The sequence below is a fragment of the Alligator sinensis genome, unplaced genomic scaffold, assembly GCF_000455745.1.
Source record: "Alligator sinensis unplaced genomic scaffold, ASM45574v1 scaffold93_2, whole genome shotgun sequence".
Taxonomy (NCBI): domain Eukaryota; kingdom Metazoa; phylum Chordata; order Crocodylia; family Alligatoridae; genus Alligator; species Alligator sinensis.
Window position 1 is genome coordinate 3,319,356 of NW_005841854.1, and position 14,545 is coordinate 3,333,900.

At 39.2% G+C, this 14,545-nt stretch overlaps 1 protein-coding gene across 17 annotated transcripts in view; it reads left to right on the plus strand.

Annotated features, from left to right (window-relative positions):
• Window positions 1-14,545, plus strand: part of RYR2 (ryanodine receptor 2) — an 847,904-nt gene that overhangs the window by 718,309 nt on the left and 115,050 nt on the right. For all 17 annotated transcript variants that reach the window (XR_003095960.1, XM_025213656.1, XM_025213760.1 and 14 more), the window contains 4 exons: window positions 1,317-1,413; window positions 9,292-9,395; window positions 10,321-10,372; window positions 10,513-10,566. Coding sequence is in view for 16 of the 17 variants with exons in the window: in XM_025213656.1 (XP_025069441.1) it covers window positions 1,317-1,413; window positions 9,292-9,395; window positions 10,321-10,372; window positions 10,513-10,566 (307 nt within the window). In the remaining variant the exon portion in view is untranslated. The remainder of the gene's footprint in view (window positions 1-1,316; window positions 1,414-9,291; window positions 9,396-10,320; window positions 10,373-10,512; window positions 10,567-14,545) is intronic.

Genomic DNA, 14,545 nt, shown 5'->3' on the forward strand with positions numbered 1-14,545 from the left:
GGAAAGAATGAGTGAGTGTGTAAAAAAGATGTGTGTGTGTGTGTGTGTGTGTGTGTGTGTGTGTGTGTGTGTGTGTAGGCTTGCTAAAATACACACAGGTTAGGTACAGACATCCAAAAAGCCTGAGATGAAATTGATCTACATTACGTGGTTTTCTGTAAGCAGCGAACAGAACATACATTCACCCTTTGATGAGGGCATGGAAATCTTAGAGCAGGTCCCACCATTTTGAAACCAATCTGTTTGTGCTGAACTTCTGTTATGTGAGTATAGGCCATTTGTGTGTGCTGAACTCATGTTCTGTTACGGGCATAGACCAGTTTCTGATCACTTATATGGGTAGAAGTGTAATGTCTGTACCTGGCCAAAGTGTCAATAACAGTGTTTTTGAGCTGTATCTTAGCAAGTAAAATATGTGCTGATTTGTTGTTTTTATAGTAAGCCATAAAGCCACTACATGAAAAAGATGACCATTGTATTATTTGTCCTTTGGGGAACATTCTGTTACAGTCTTCTTTATATACTTTTTCTTTTCTATTTGTGTACATTTATACTTAAATGGATTACATAGCCAAAGCATGGGCAAGTGCAACTGCAAGAAGACAAGGAAGAGTAAATATCTTCTCAGACCATCAGCCAGTTGTGAAACTAAAGTCACAGAAGCCAGCAGGCACTGAAACACTCTCCCTTTGGGAAGTGGGCTGGCAATATTCAGCCGCCATTGCTCTATTCTCTGTGCTCTGCTGTGCTGTGGTCTTTAGAGGAGCAGATCTCTGCTAGGTCAGAAGTGTGTATGCTCAAGATAGTTTCCCAGCCTTATCTTGTACTCCCTGCTTTTAGTTCAGAAGTTCAGCTTCCATAGCCCAGAGGATCTCAGCAGCTGTGAAGGAAAGGCACTAAATTTGTCCCAAAACATTTTTTTCTTTGTTTAGTTTTGGGTTTTGTTGTTTTCCTTCTTTTTCTTTGTTCATTTTTATCTCTCTCCAGCTAAAAATATTTTGGCATGTGTGTGTATGATCTGTACAGCATGTAGCTTATAACAGTTCCATAAAAAAATAATTAGTCTTCTGCCTGAGCCAAAAGGAAATAAGGGACTTCATCATCATTCCCCAAAGTACACATGCCATGATAATTGACTAGGGTAAGTCTGTGATTTGGCTCCTAGAAAGTGGCAGTGGCTTGGATGTGTAAGGCCTGTGGTAACATTTCAAAAAAAGATTGGAAAATTTTCTACCAAAAGAAAAAAGAAAATTGCATTGCACATTTTTAAAAAATTGATTAATAATTTTATCTTAAATCTGTTGGGTTTTTTTTAGGCATCGAGCTGTCAATCTTTTCCTTCAAGGTTATGAAAAGTCTTGGATTGAAACAGAAGAACATTACTTTGAAGATAAACTGATAGAAGACTTAGCGGTATGTCTTTGGTTCAGAGAGCTGTGGGACTGTATTATAGCTTATATCTACATGTACTCTTGGACAGACAGGAATTTGTGTAAAAAAAATTGACATATAAAACCAAAGTATTACTATTGGCCCAGGTCATACAACTCTCAGAAACATTCACAGAAGAGATCTTAAGGAGAGGAAATCTCCAAAAAGATCCCATCATCCTGTCAGGGAGGTATTGTTTAACCTATGCAGTCGAGACTATAGGCCCTGCTCCTAAGCGTGTTGGATTTTAGAGGCCTTTTCTAAAGAGGCCCTGTGTTCTTATCCCCTGCACAATTGTTTCCCTGGCAGATACATATGGGGTCTGAGTGAGGGGCAGCAGCTCAGTCATCACCTGCTTTCCTGAAGGTCTGTCCAGTATATGCTGAAGTCAATGGAAGTTTTTATGTTGTGTGAAAGGTTCCCTCCAGACAAAAAGTAGGGAGACACATTGGTCTGTTCTAACAAAAAAAAATGTTTAAGTTGCTATAGTAGTTTCGAATTTATGGTATAAGAAGCCTATTTTGAAACAAATAAAGTTTAAAACATACTTTTAAAGAAAAAGGAACAAGATCAGCAAATACCTCACAGAGATTAATATGAGTAGTCAGGATAATTGGTTTCTATCTCTTTTTAAAACTAATTAATTTTGTTGAAGACAATTTTCTCTAGAGCTATTTTTTATATTTTAAAGCAATGCATTCAATTTTTAAGCTGAAAATAAGATTACTTTCTAATTAGATTACAATTCTTACTCTCTGGGACACCAGTTGTAAGAACAAAAAAAAATGTAACAGTGCATTTACCTGTCTACAATAAATATTAGCAAGAAAATTCTCGACAAAAGATTGTTTAAAACAATGAATTTTTAAATCAGCTTTCAATTAATTATTTTAACAAAATTGAATCTCTCTCCTTTTGAATATTGTAGTCTAATGTTAACAGGTCTGAAAAGAATGTCTTAAGATCATTTTTTTGATGTTTTAATAGTTTTTAACAATTTTGAAAAAGCCCAAGAATTGTTCATAGAATTATAGAGAAATAGGATTGGAAGGGAGCTCCATAGGTCATCTAGTTCACTTCACTACCTGAGGCAGGATTATCTCTATCCAAATGGTCCTGTACATTTTTTTTTACCTCTTAGAAAAACTGCACAGTCAACCTTAATGCAACACCAGACATAACATCCTAACTTGCCACAGGAAAAGCAGGGGACCCATGGTGGCTAACATCATGCTTCTGTAAAAGTTGTTAATATGTGTTCAAAAGATCCCAGGAAGAGAACCATGCTCCCAGCAACAAAGGAAGGCAAAGCTCCCCACAAGTCCATACCAATCTAAGCATGGGATAAACCATGACACGTAGCAGCAGGAGGGGTGGAGGGGACAAGGAATTCCTTTCCAGCCCCATGCAGCAACAAGGAAAGCCCAGGAATATGGGAAATATCCATAGCAGAACATAGGCATAGCTATACCTAGGTCATCCCCAGTCCTTGTTTTTCCAACCTCTTCTTGAACACCTCCAGTAATGGAGAATCTGCAGCTTCCCTGAGTGGTCTATTTCACCGTCTCACTGTTCTAACAATGAAGAAGCTTTCCCTCATATCTAGCCTATACCTACTTTGCTGCAACTTCAAGCAATTGGTCTGCTTCTTATTCTCTGCCGCTGAAGAGAAAAGGTGCTTTCCCTCTTTCTTATGGTAACCCTTCAAGTATTTGAAGACTGCTATCATGTCCCCTCTTACATGCCTTTTCCACAAGCTCTACATGCCTAGCTCCTTTAGCTTCTACTTGTATGACTTGCCTTCCAAGACCGTTATCATTCTTGTTGCCTGCTTCTGGATTCTCTCTAATTTCTCCACATCCTTTTTAAAATACGGAGCCCATAATCACACACAATATTTAGATGAGACCTAACCAGTGCTGAATAGAGAGGTATGATCACCTACCATGTCTATCCCTTTATGATAAGACATAACTGTAATTCTAATTTGCGTTATCCAGGTATAGTTATTGACATTGTAAGCGTGTAAAAATATTATATTTATCTTCCTGGTTCTGGATAATAGCATAATAGCATCTGTAACTTATTTAACTTGCAGAAATACAAATGGGCTAAATTAAAGTTTCTATGAATAGGCATTGCACCTATATAAAAAGTGAGGTGCCTGCTCCTTCAGGCTAGGTACAGACAGTCAAAAAGCCTGTGGCTGAATCAGTTCAGTCTTCACAGGTTAGTCTAAACTGCAGAGATTAAATTGAAACAAATGAAAAGACATTTACCTTTGATTCAGGAAATGCAGCCACATGCCTGCAGTAGTTCAGGGGAGAAGCTGGGGGGTGCTAGAGCATGGCTTTTTGGCTCTGTCTTCACTACTTCTTCCTGCTGCCCCCAAGGCCCTTGGGATTTGCAGCCCAGAATTACAGCAGAAGGACTCTGCAGGGATGCTCATCACTTCTTCCTGCTTCTAGATGCCTCTGAGATTTTGTAGTTCACAGTTGCATCCAGCAGTAAATTTGAGCAGGGGAAGGGGTGTTTAATGTCCCTCCCTGGCCCCAGACCCCAGCTGGGGTTTGGCTGGGGGGACAGTCCCCCTTCCCTCTCCCCCACTCTCGCAGACTGGGCCACATCCCCAACCGGGCTTTCCCCCTCCCTCTTGTCAGCCAGCCTTCACTGCTCTTGCTAGGGGCAGGGCCAGCCTTGCTTTTTCAGGAGCAGACAGCACAACCCAGCATAGGGCTGCAAAGCATGCTGGGATGCTGGGAGACTGTGATTTAACTTGGACTAGGAAGGGGTCTGGGACAGAAGTTTCATAAACTGGTTTGACCCAAGTCAGTTAAGTATGATACTGCATTCAACCAGCTTTATCTTAAATAAGTTCCAGCCATTTTGAAACTAGTTTATGTGCACTGAACTTCTGTTCTGTTACAGGTTTAAACCAGTTTCTGATCACTTAAAATGGTTTATGTGTAACTTCTGTACTTAGCCTAACTGTTTGGATCCAGATTAAATCAGTATGAAGTACTACCGAGGGGACAAGATGGACGTGAATCAACCATTTGTCTGATCATTCACCTGGTTCTATTCTACACAACAACCAATCACCAGCAGCCTATGGCCTAAAGAACAGGAATGGCAGCAGGGGATAGCTGGAAGGCAGCAGCAGTTTGGTCACAGACTTTGTACCAAAAAGGCCAGGAGATGATAGTGTAGAAGCCAAAATTTGTGCCCTTTGAGTATAGAATTTTCATCTAACCAATCTCAGGCCCTTTATACCATCACAATGGTGAAAATAAACTGATGCAGTATATATAAACCAGAAACTCAATTTTTTTCCAGTTTCTTCATCCTTAAAACTGTATGAGAGAGAGAACTAAAAACCAAGGGGCTGACTTCATCCATAAACATTTTGGGATCCTTGGAGTGCAAATTATTATTGTTGTTTGTTTTTGCTTTATTTATTGATTCAATACAGGACCCTTTACTAGCTGAGTTTCCTTTTTCTGCTTTAATGTGGTATTTTGGCACTTAGCTTTTTAAAAGAAAAACCAATTTCTGAATTTGTTCTTGTTGCCCTTACATGGCCAAAGCATTACTTTAAGGAATTTCATATCTTTTACTTTTGGGACTGTAACCACATCAGTAGGAATGTACAAAATTTGTGTTTGGGTTTTTTCCCCCTAGCTATACAGGAACAGCTTGGATAAGCTAATTTAAAAAGCCTTACAGTTCACATTAATCTACAGAGGGTGTGTCTACATGAGACATTTACTGTGAAGATGACTAATTGGGTCCACAGTAAAGTCTCAGTGTTTACATGTGCGGCCCTATTAGGTCACAGGAAACTAATAAATGCTGCTGTAGGTTAGTCGCTGTAAACGCAAGTACTATCCTGTGGTGGTGTTATTTAGTGCACTGCATCATACATGTAGATACTGATGGGGCTGGCTGGTGCACAAGGCTGCTTCAGTGTGGGGGATGCCTGCCGGCTAGCCAGGTCAGAGCAGCCTAAGGTTGGCAGTCTGATGTGTAAATGCAGTGCACAGGAGCAATAAACTCCAGTGCAAATTGTGGCAGTTTATTCAGTTGCATTAATAGCACATGTGGATGTGTCCTTAGCAAAGTTTATTAAATGTAGCTACTTCTGGTTTCCGGTCTACTGTATAAAAGGTGTCTTTCCCTGTGTGATTCACATTTATGCAAAGAATCAGAATTTATTTGAGGTCATAAATAGTTTCAGGGGAGGCACAAGACTTTTGTCATCTTTCTGGAGGCATAAGACTTTTGTCATCTTTCTGATTAATTTCTCCACTAATTTGTAAATGCAGGAAATTTTGCTTTCTCTGAAAGGTCACTAGGCAACAACTGTTTCTTTTGAGTAATTTTGAAATATTTTCGTTTTTAGAAGCAGGATCCCATCTATATTCTGTGGGATCTCTGTTTTCCCCTTACTTTCAGGCATTTGAAAATAGGATCATAGTTTATTTTAAAAATAGATAATTGTTGTTGCTGAGTCATGATGTGAGTTCTTGCCCTACTGTTAGAAACAGAGGACTATAATTTTATTTAGGAAGTACGTCTCAGTAAATGATGAATGATTAGCTAATTTATTTAATAATAAAGAGCAAGGGAAGAAAAGTATGAAAATACTGGTATGCAATCTAAACTAAACTAGAATATCTCCTTTGTGAATATTCTTCTCCTCATTCCATCGTATTGTCAATGCCTTCTTATTGTGATCAAATAATATCTCAATGGCGAAAATAATTATTTATGTGAACAATCATACCTGTCTATTGAAAGTACTTTCTATTTGAATTGAATATAGGTTAACAAGTTGAAAACAAGAGAAGTCCTTACCTTGTGAGCCACTAGCCCATATTTTGTGTTTGAGATTCTATTCTACCTATTCAGTTTCTAAGTGGATTTTTGCACCTAAGTCGCATTCTATTCCAGCCTATTCAGATGCAGAAAAACCATTAATGGATCTTCCTGTGTAACATGCTACCATCTCACCCTTCAGAGTGAGTCAGAAACAAAGCAGTGAGGAGGAGGACCTATATTTTGCATTAACTACTTTTAAGGTAGTCAAACAGGTTGGAATACAATCACACTTACGTGCCTAAATCCATTTCTCCATCTAGTGGATGGAATGGAATCCTGAACTGTTCACCCACAGCATAGTTTTGTGAATTCCTGCTTTACAGAAAGAAACTTGCTCTTGGAAATATTATGCTACTAAATAAAAATAAGTTATGCAGCTTACTGTAGAGCTCTAAGGGAGATTAAAGCAATTTTAATGTACTTTCAAAGTCCAAACTCTTAGATACTGCCACCCTTAGTTAATTATCGTAAAAGAAAAAAAATCTCTAATTAAAAATGTAGGCAAAAAATAACCAAGCAAATATATTCTCTTTTAAGCATAGAAGAAAATTATGTGGGTCAGTGTAGAATCTGAGAAATGAAAGAGAAATTCTACATTAAGAAATGCTTGGGCTGATCAGAGAACGCCAGCTACCACTTGTGGCTAGATATACCCCCTCCCATCATAAAACTCTGGGAAAAGCTAACCATTTGAGCAGCTGCTGCATTTGCCCAGCAAAAAATCAGTCAGGAACAGACAGCAACATGGTTAGTTGGACTCCATTAAAGCATGAAACTGTAGCTGCAGGGAACACTAATTTTCTGAAGCACAGACTGTTACATTAATGAAGAACCAGACAGTGCCCAATACGTTGTAGTGTGGTATCTAATGGGAGAGAGAAGGTCTTCAGGCCACTACCTCATTTAACATTGAAAACAGTAGTTGTAAAGTTTGAGATGGTAGCCCAGTTCTAGAAATAGCTTATATGAGGAACAGGGTACTTTGTATCTTGAATTTTAGGTTTTTGTCATTTGAAAAAAGCCTGCAAAACTAACTTGGTGCTCCTGAATTAGGTTATCAATAACAACTATAAAGGCCATGATCAGTCTGTGACATAAAATAGATGTTACTAATGTTTTGTTAGTTTTGGCACTACAGCAAATTAATTGGAGACATTTTAGCATATAATTTTGCACATTTTCTTTTTATACCCTACTTGCTTATAATATATACCTCCATAACATTAGCTAAACCCTCTCTGCTTATCTTAAAAGCAGAAATACAGAAATACTGATATGCCAGATGTGCAAATCATAATGGTATCCATATGGCATCCTTAAGAGCAGAAATAGGGCACAAAACCCAAGTTACCTATGGCTGGTACAAGAGAAAATGCATTACTAAATATATTTTGAAGTCTTGCGTAATGTTATACAAGACTAGGTCTTGTACTCACTAAAGTGTAGGCAAGCCTATTAGCATAAGTGCTTGACCATCATTAGGATTCTGGTTCAGAACGTAGCATAACTCAGAAAAGGATTTAGCTTTATAAACAGATGAGTTTAAAATGGAGGACATATATGAGATTGGTTAATATAAAACAACTGATATAGCATTAGCAAACACCCAACTGTGCAAATTCACAAATCAGTCTGCAGTGTGACACAGCTGCACAGAAGACAAATTAAGTTTTGGACTGCATCAATGGGAGCATTAAGTAAAAGTCATGGGAGGTGATAGTACCTCCTTACTTGGTACTGGGTAGGCTTCATCTAGAACAGTACTTTCTAACCTTGGTGTCATGACCCATTTGGGGTTGCAACAATAAAAAATGGGGTCATGCACTCCTGGGGAGGGAGGCAAGGAGAGCATGTGCCCCCCAGATTTATGTGCAGGGTGGGGGTGGGGATGCAGGCTGTCTGCTGCAGGCTTGGGGCTCCCTGCCCTGCTGCCCTCCCCCTGGGGCCTCCACAACAGATTGGTGAGGCTCTTGATGAAGCCTAACCAGCCTTCATGACAAAGCACCCCATGCCTGCTCAGCAGCACTGTGGGGCACAGCTTCATGCTGCCAGTACCGCTGCTGCCAGGCAGGCAGGGGGTGCCTCATCATGGTGGTGTGGCTAGTGTAGGGCTTATGGCAGCGGCACCAAGCCTCCCTGCCGTCCTGTGCTGGGTCCCACCTGCTGGGCCATGGAGGCTCTTGGGGGAGGGCAGCAGGGTGGGGAGTCCCAATCCTGCAGTGGGCAGCCCTCATCCTCCTGCCCCCACAGGCTCTGCTTTGGCCATGCTGCCCTTGGGGCAAGGGGAAAGCAGGCTCCATGTTCTGCCTTGGCTGCAGCAGCCGCCACCTCCTGTGGATGGCAACCAGGGCCTGGATGCTGCTGGGGGAGGTAGGGGACTATGGGCCCTGGCTCTGGTCCTGTCATCCTGAATCTGGGGCCTCAGCCGGCAGGGCTGGAGTGGGGCAGGGAACTGCGAGTCATGAGTGGGGCAACAGCAAGGCTGGAGTGTGGGAAACTGCAGGTGGGGAATGAGGGACACTGGCAGGGCCAGGGGACTAGGGGTGGGGAGTGAGGGGCACATGGCGGGCTGCGGGTTGCGTGTGAGGGGCCATGCTAAGGAAATGCAGTCATAAATGGGATCATGCTGAAGAAAAAGTTGGGAAGCACTGATCTAGAGTATTGTGTGCAGTTCCTTCTAGTCCTGCTTTTCTAGGATTCTATGAAACTGTATCCTCTTAGATTTTGTAAATCTTCATGGATTGGTTAAAAGTGCAGTCAAGGTTCCATTCAGGCTTTTTCTACCAGCTCTACATGTTGGTGGACTTCAAAACCGTAGTTCTAGGAGCAGTTTGGTACTAGCCACTCATACATTCAGAAAGTCCTAATTCTGTATTTGGTTATTCTATATCTAAGACAACTTCGGCAATGTAAGAGAGAGCTTTTATAATCAGTAACTACAAGCATTTTCTTATTTGGTTTTAATTTTCTTTCTCCAAGAGACCTGGAGAGGAGCCACCAGAGGAAGAGGAAAGCATTAAAAGAGTCGATCCTCTTCATCAGCTTATCCTACTATTCAGTCGAACAGCCTTAACTGAAAAATGGTAGGGACAGTCTGAGAGGCTGCTAAGTTTTTTTTTCATGTTTTCAAGTGGGTTCTGTTTTTAAAACTGCATCTATTGGCCACAAAGTGTCTTTGATATGCAAAAAGCATGGCTGTGTAAGTTCTTGCAGAATGTACTTGCAGAGTTGTAAAGAGGTCATAACGTACCATATTTCCTTGCATCTGGCACACCCTGGACTATAATGCACACCTTGTTTTTGAAAGAAAGAATGGATTAAAAAACAATTTGCCTTGTAGTAAGTGACTGCATAATAACAACCAGAGCCTGTTCTTTGTTCTGATCCCTTTGAGACCCATGCAGAATTTACTTTTATTTTTGCCCATAACACCAGATCCATATTTCTTCATTTACCATATTTCTCACATATAACGTGCAGGTGTTTTTTGGGAAAAATTGTGTTGCGTGTGAAAAAATATGGTACTTTTAGGTATTTTAAAAAGAGAGTAACACAGTGTTTTCTGCAGACAAACAAATGCAGCTATGAATTCTGGTGGCACATTTATGGATACTATCTGAAAAGGTCCCATTAGTTATTCAGGACTTACTGCATATCTCTTCTTCAAAACTGATAGTAACATTCCTAGCTAAAACTGAGAGTTTATCTCAGCTAATTTTATTCTTTAGATTGTTTTAGTCATTTCCTTCTGCCCTGAAAAGACCCTTATGAAATTGTCAAGGGAGAAGAAAAGCCTTTAAAACATTTTTTAAAGGTTCTCAATATAAACATTTAAGACAGATTACTTAATAACTAAGCAAACTGCATTTGGAATTATACATTTGTCCAGTTATGGGCTTTTTTTTCTGAAAAGTTATTTGAGTTTTTTAATTATTCATGGAACTGCAGCTTTTATATCAGTGATCATAACCTGTTCTCCCACTTTTCCCCTCTGCATCCTTTCCACAGCAAATTGGAAGAAGATTTCCTGTATATGGCTTATGCTGATATTATGGCTAAGGTAACTTTTCCATCAACTTTTTCATTTACCTTTTAATAGAGCATGGGGAAGACTGAGAGTTCTTTTCTGTATCTTAAGCTGGGGCTGTGTTTTATTAGAAAATAAAAAGGAGTAATTGTGTTGTTTTTACGTGATTTCAGAGCTGTCATGATGAAGAGGATGATGACGGCGAAGAAGAAGTGAAGAGTTTTGAAGTAAGATTGGAGCTTCCTTTTGTTTCTTGTCTCATATTGGACATTTTTTTCATAGCTTCTAACTGACATTTATGTTTCTTGCTTCATGGCTTACTGCAGCTTATGATGTCTATGAACTGCATGTCAGAAGCTGGATTGGCAAATATAAGTTATCAGAATGACAGTAGAAAAATGCAAAGAAAAGATGTGCTGGTACATCATTTTAAATTAGATTATATATATATAGTGTAACACTAAGTCTCTCTTACATTTTTCACCAGCTGACTTCTCAGCCAGTAACAGTTCAGCTGACTTACTATGTTTGCAAATTATTTTCAATATCTGTTAAGAGATAGTTGTCTCATGCAAGATTTCTTGAAATTCATAAGTGTGGATAGAGAAGAAATACTAAAAGAATAATGTTTTCTGCAGTAATGATGAATACAAAAACAGTGAATCAAACTATTTGTTTCATAGTATAAAAAGCAGTATTTATTTAGAAAATGTCAGTGTACTTACACCAAGCACATATTATTACTAGTATAGTTATTTTTTTTGTTCTAAATATGGGAAAACTCAGTCACTACACCAGACTTACTGTAAATTAATATTGACTTCTTATTGATGAATGCTTTATGTGAGGGTATAGATGGTTTTGTGACTTAATGAGAAGAATTAGCTGTTTGGATTTCTTCCTAGTTCTGTCATGGATTTCCTGTGGGATCTTAGATTTTCTTTTCCAGTCAGGGAAATGGGAATAATAATAGTTCCTTAATTTCTAGGGATGTTATAAGATTAAATTCATTAACTTTTGTAAAAGAATATTCAGATCCTTAGTCAGAAGTATCATACTACAAAATGAATGTATGGCTACTACTTTTATATATTATCCTCACCAAAACAACAAGACACAGAATGTTTTTATTATCCTTTCATTGATATGTCAGGAAGTGAATACATTTGAATCTTGAAAATGGTGCAGAGTCTTTGAATTTGCAGTGAATGCTTTTAACCAGTTTGTCCACTTTTAACATATCAGACAGGTTATAGTCTATATGATACAATGATGACTCTTTTAAGGCTACTGCCCCATCCCATTTGGCTGTGCCTAAGAATTAGAAGAGCTTTACTAATGAATCCTAGTCCAGCTAACTTGTCAGATATTTGACTTACAAGGCTATAAGTCTTAAACTTGCACAGATAAAGCATCTGAATTTAAATTCCAGGCCTGAGTGATTACATTTGGTTTGGGCTGTGTGATTTCATTGGCTAAGCAAGGAGTATAAATGGCTGTGTTTTGCTAAACTTTTGCTATTGTGCTCACATATAATGGTTGTATGTATGGCTCCACTGCATAGAAACTTTAAAAAAGAGAATGTGGGACTCAATGAAGGGGATTTGCAGGAAAAATATATTAACATTAATTTATTATGCCACATTAGTATCTAAATTATTACTTATTATCTCTTTACTGATTCTGTGGATTTAAGCTATCCTGAGAGAGAGGATCTCACCTTCTTTGGATTTTTTTTTTTATCCATAGCTGTTAAGATTTTTTTTATCCATAAGTTGTTAAGAGGTGATAATTGGTAAATAATTGGTACATCTTTTAAGAAATAAAGTTCTGTGTATCTATTTGATCAATCAGTTATCTGCTATATATATTTTGGACACCTTTGCTTATTGCTGTTTCACTTCTTGTCCTCACCCTTCTTTAAGGTCACAGGATCCCAACGCAGCAAGGTAAAAATAAATGTGTGTGTATTTGTCTGGGTCTAATTTTATGCATTTTAGACCCAACATCTTGGATAATCTTATCTAAAGGGTCCTGAAATTGTTTTGCAATGTTTTCAGCTCTAGCCTGACTTATCTTCACAAAATCTCTCATCTGAATAAAGTCTTCTTTAAACTCCAAGTCTAATTGTTCAAAATATGTCAAACTATGTTTTGTTTTTCCTTTCTAGGAAAAATGCAGTAAACTTTGACTATTTTAAATCAACTTAATTTCTTATCAGTGGTACTTTTTTAACAATGATTGGTGACTTCGTCCCTGGACATGTCTGTGTATCCAGTTTTCAGATACCAGGCAATTTATTTATGTAGTTGAAATTGTTCTTTCATGGAGTGGAAGGAAATACAGACACATTTTTCCTTCTTCAATGTACTGCAACTTTGCCATACTTTCAGCCAAGGAACCTGATGCTGTGTCAGCCCACAAATTCATTGCCAGTGTTTAACCCAGCATAATATCATGGGTTTGTCAATTTTTGTATGATTTCAAATCCTACAAACTAGATTAGCATTCTTTCCAAACTTCTTCACTAAATGCAATCTAAATCTAGAATTGTAGACTAAGTGATGTTGGTGAATTGATTTAAAATAGTTTTATCAACTTTGGTGAAAATAGTTTGTCATAATCTTAAACCTTAATTATGGGGGCACTGGGTGTCTTAGTTAAGGTTTCATTCTAACACAGGCGTAAATTAGGGCATTTGTTTCAGTTTTTCTCAAACAGTTTGTGGCCAGTTGGTGTGAAATTTCAGTTTTTGGCCTGTTGAATTTCTTACATGGTCTTTGGTTTGTCATCATGTATTTTTAAAAGGAAGCCTTTGAAGTTGAACTCCAGCTCAAGTTTTTCTTACAGGTTTTGAATTCCTTGTTAACTGATATCTCTTAAGAATGTTATCTAGCTATGCAAAACTTGCTGAAAAATAGACCTTTTATATAAGAGGTATTTTGGGTTTAGGGACTTCTTTTAAGACTAGTGTTCTCATGACAGGTGAAAGCATGTGCTGTGCATGCAGTCAGGATTGATGTACACTGGGCTCACACAAACATGCTTGGCTGATTGCGGTTGGGCATGCACAACTGTAATTGTTCATTGGGCTCCAGGCAACCTGTACATGAACAAATACACACACGTCGAACCACTTATCCTGGCATGGGATACATTTGTTTCTGTTAGATTTTATCTGGAAAAGGTATTTATGAAGCTGCTGACAGATAAAATATGCTCTGTGATGAGCTGAAATACCACCAGAGCATTATAAAAGTTTATGAAAAGGGACCTACCTATGTCATGGTGAGACAGTGGGTTTTTTGCAGCCTGCCTGCTGTGCACAGATCTAATTTCACAGGCATTTTGCTGCAGCCCCGAGCCGCGTCAATTTGCAGAGGGACCTTTCACTGCTGATTGGTGGAGAGTGCATTCATTCAATCTACATCACTACTGTTCTATTTGCCTGATCCCTCACCACTGATTGGCAGAGGGCATCTTCACTCAGTCCACCTCATTACTGCTTTTTTTTGGCTGATTTTGTGGAAAATTGTGGCCAGTGCCAGATATCCTAGTGATCACAGACAATACTATTTTCCATTGTTTCTGTGAAATCTAAGAAACTGTGATTTAGGTAGGTCCCTACCTATGAAATTAATAGACAAAAACAGTGTTTAGAAGCAGTTGCCTCTTTTCCTGAACAGGGACCGGGATATCCCACCTACCAGAGGTAGGGACAATCTTGAGGATAGCTCTATCAAGCCTTCAGTCAGTGCAGATGTAGTTAGGGATCTTCTGGAAGGGCTAGACATTTTTAAATCTGCAGGTCCAGATGCCCTCCACCCAAGGGTGTTGAGGGAGCTGGCAGGGGTCATCGCGCAGCCTTTGGCCCGGCTGTTTGAGCATTCGTGGTCATCTGGTCAGGTGCTGGGGGAATGGAAACTGGCTAATGTGGACCCTATTTTTAAGAAGGGAAGGAAGGAGGACCCAAGTAACTATAGGCCTGTAAGCCTCACCTCGGTGCTCGGGAAGCTCTTGGAGAGGATCATCAAGGAGCATATCTGTGGGGGGCCTGCAGGGGAGATCATGCTCAGGGGCAATCAGCATAGGTTCATCAAAGGCAGGTCCTGTCTGACCAACCTGATTGCCTTTTACGACCAGGTAACTAAATCCTTGGATGATGGTGTCACTGTGGACATAGTCTTTCTAGACTTTAAGAAGGCC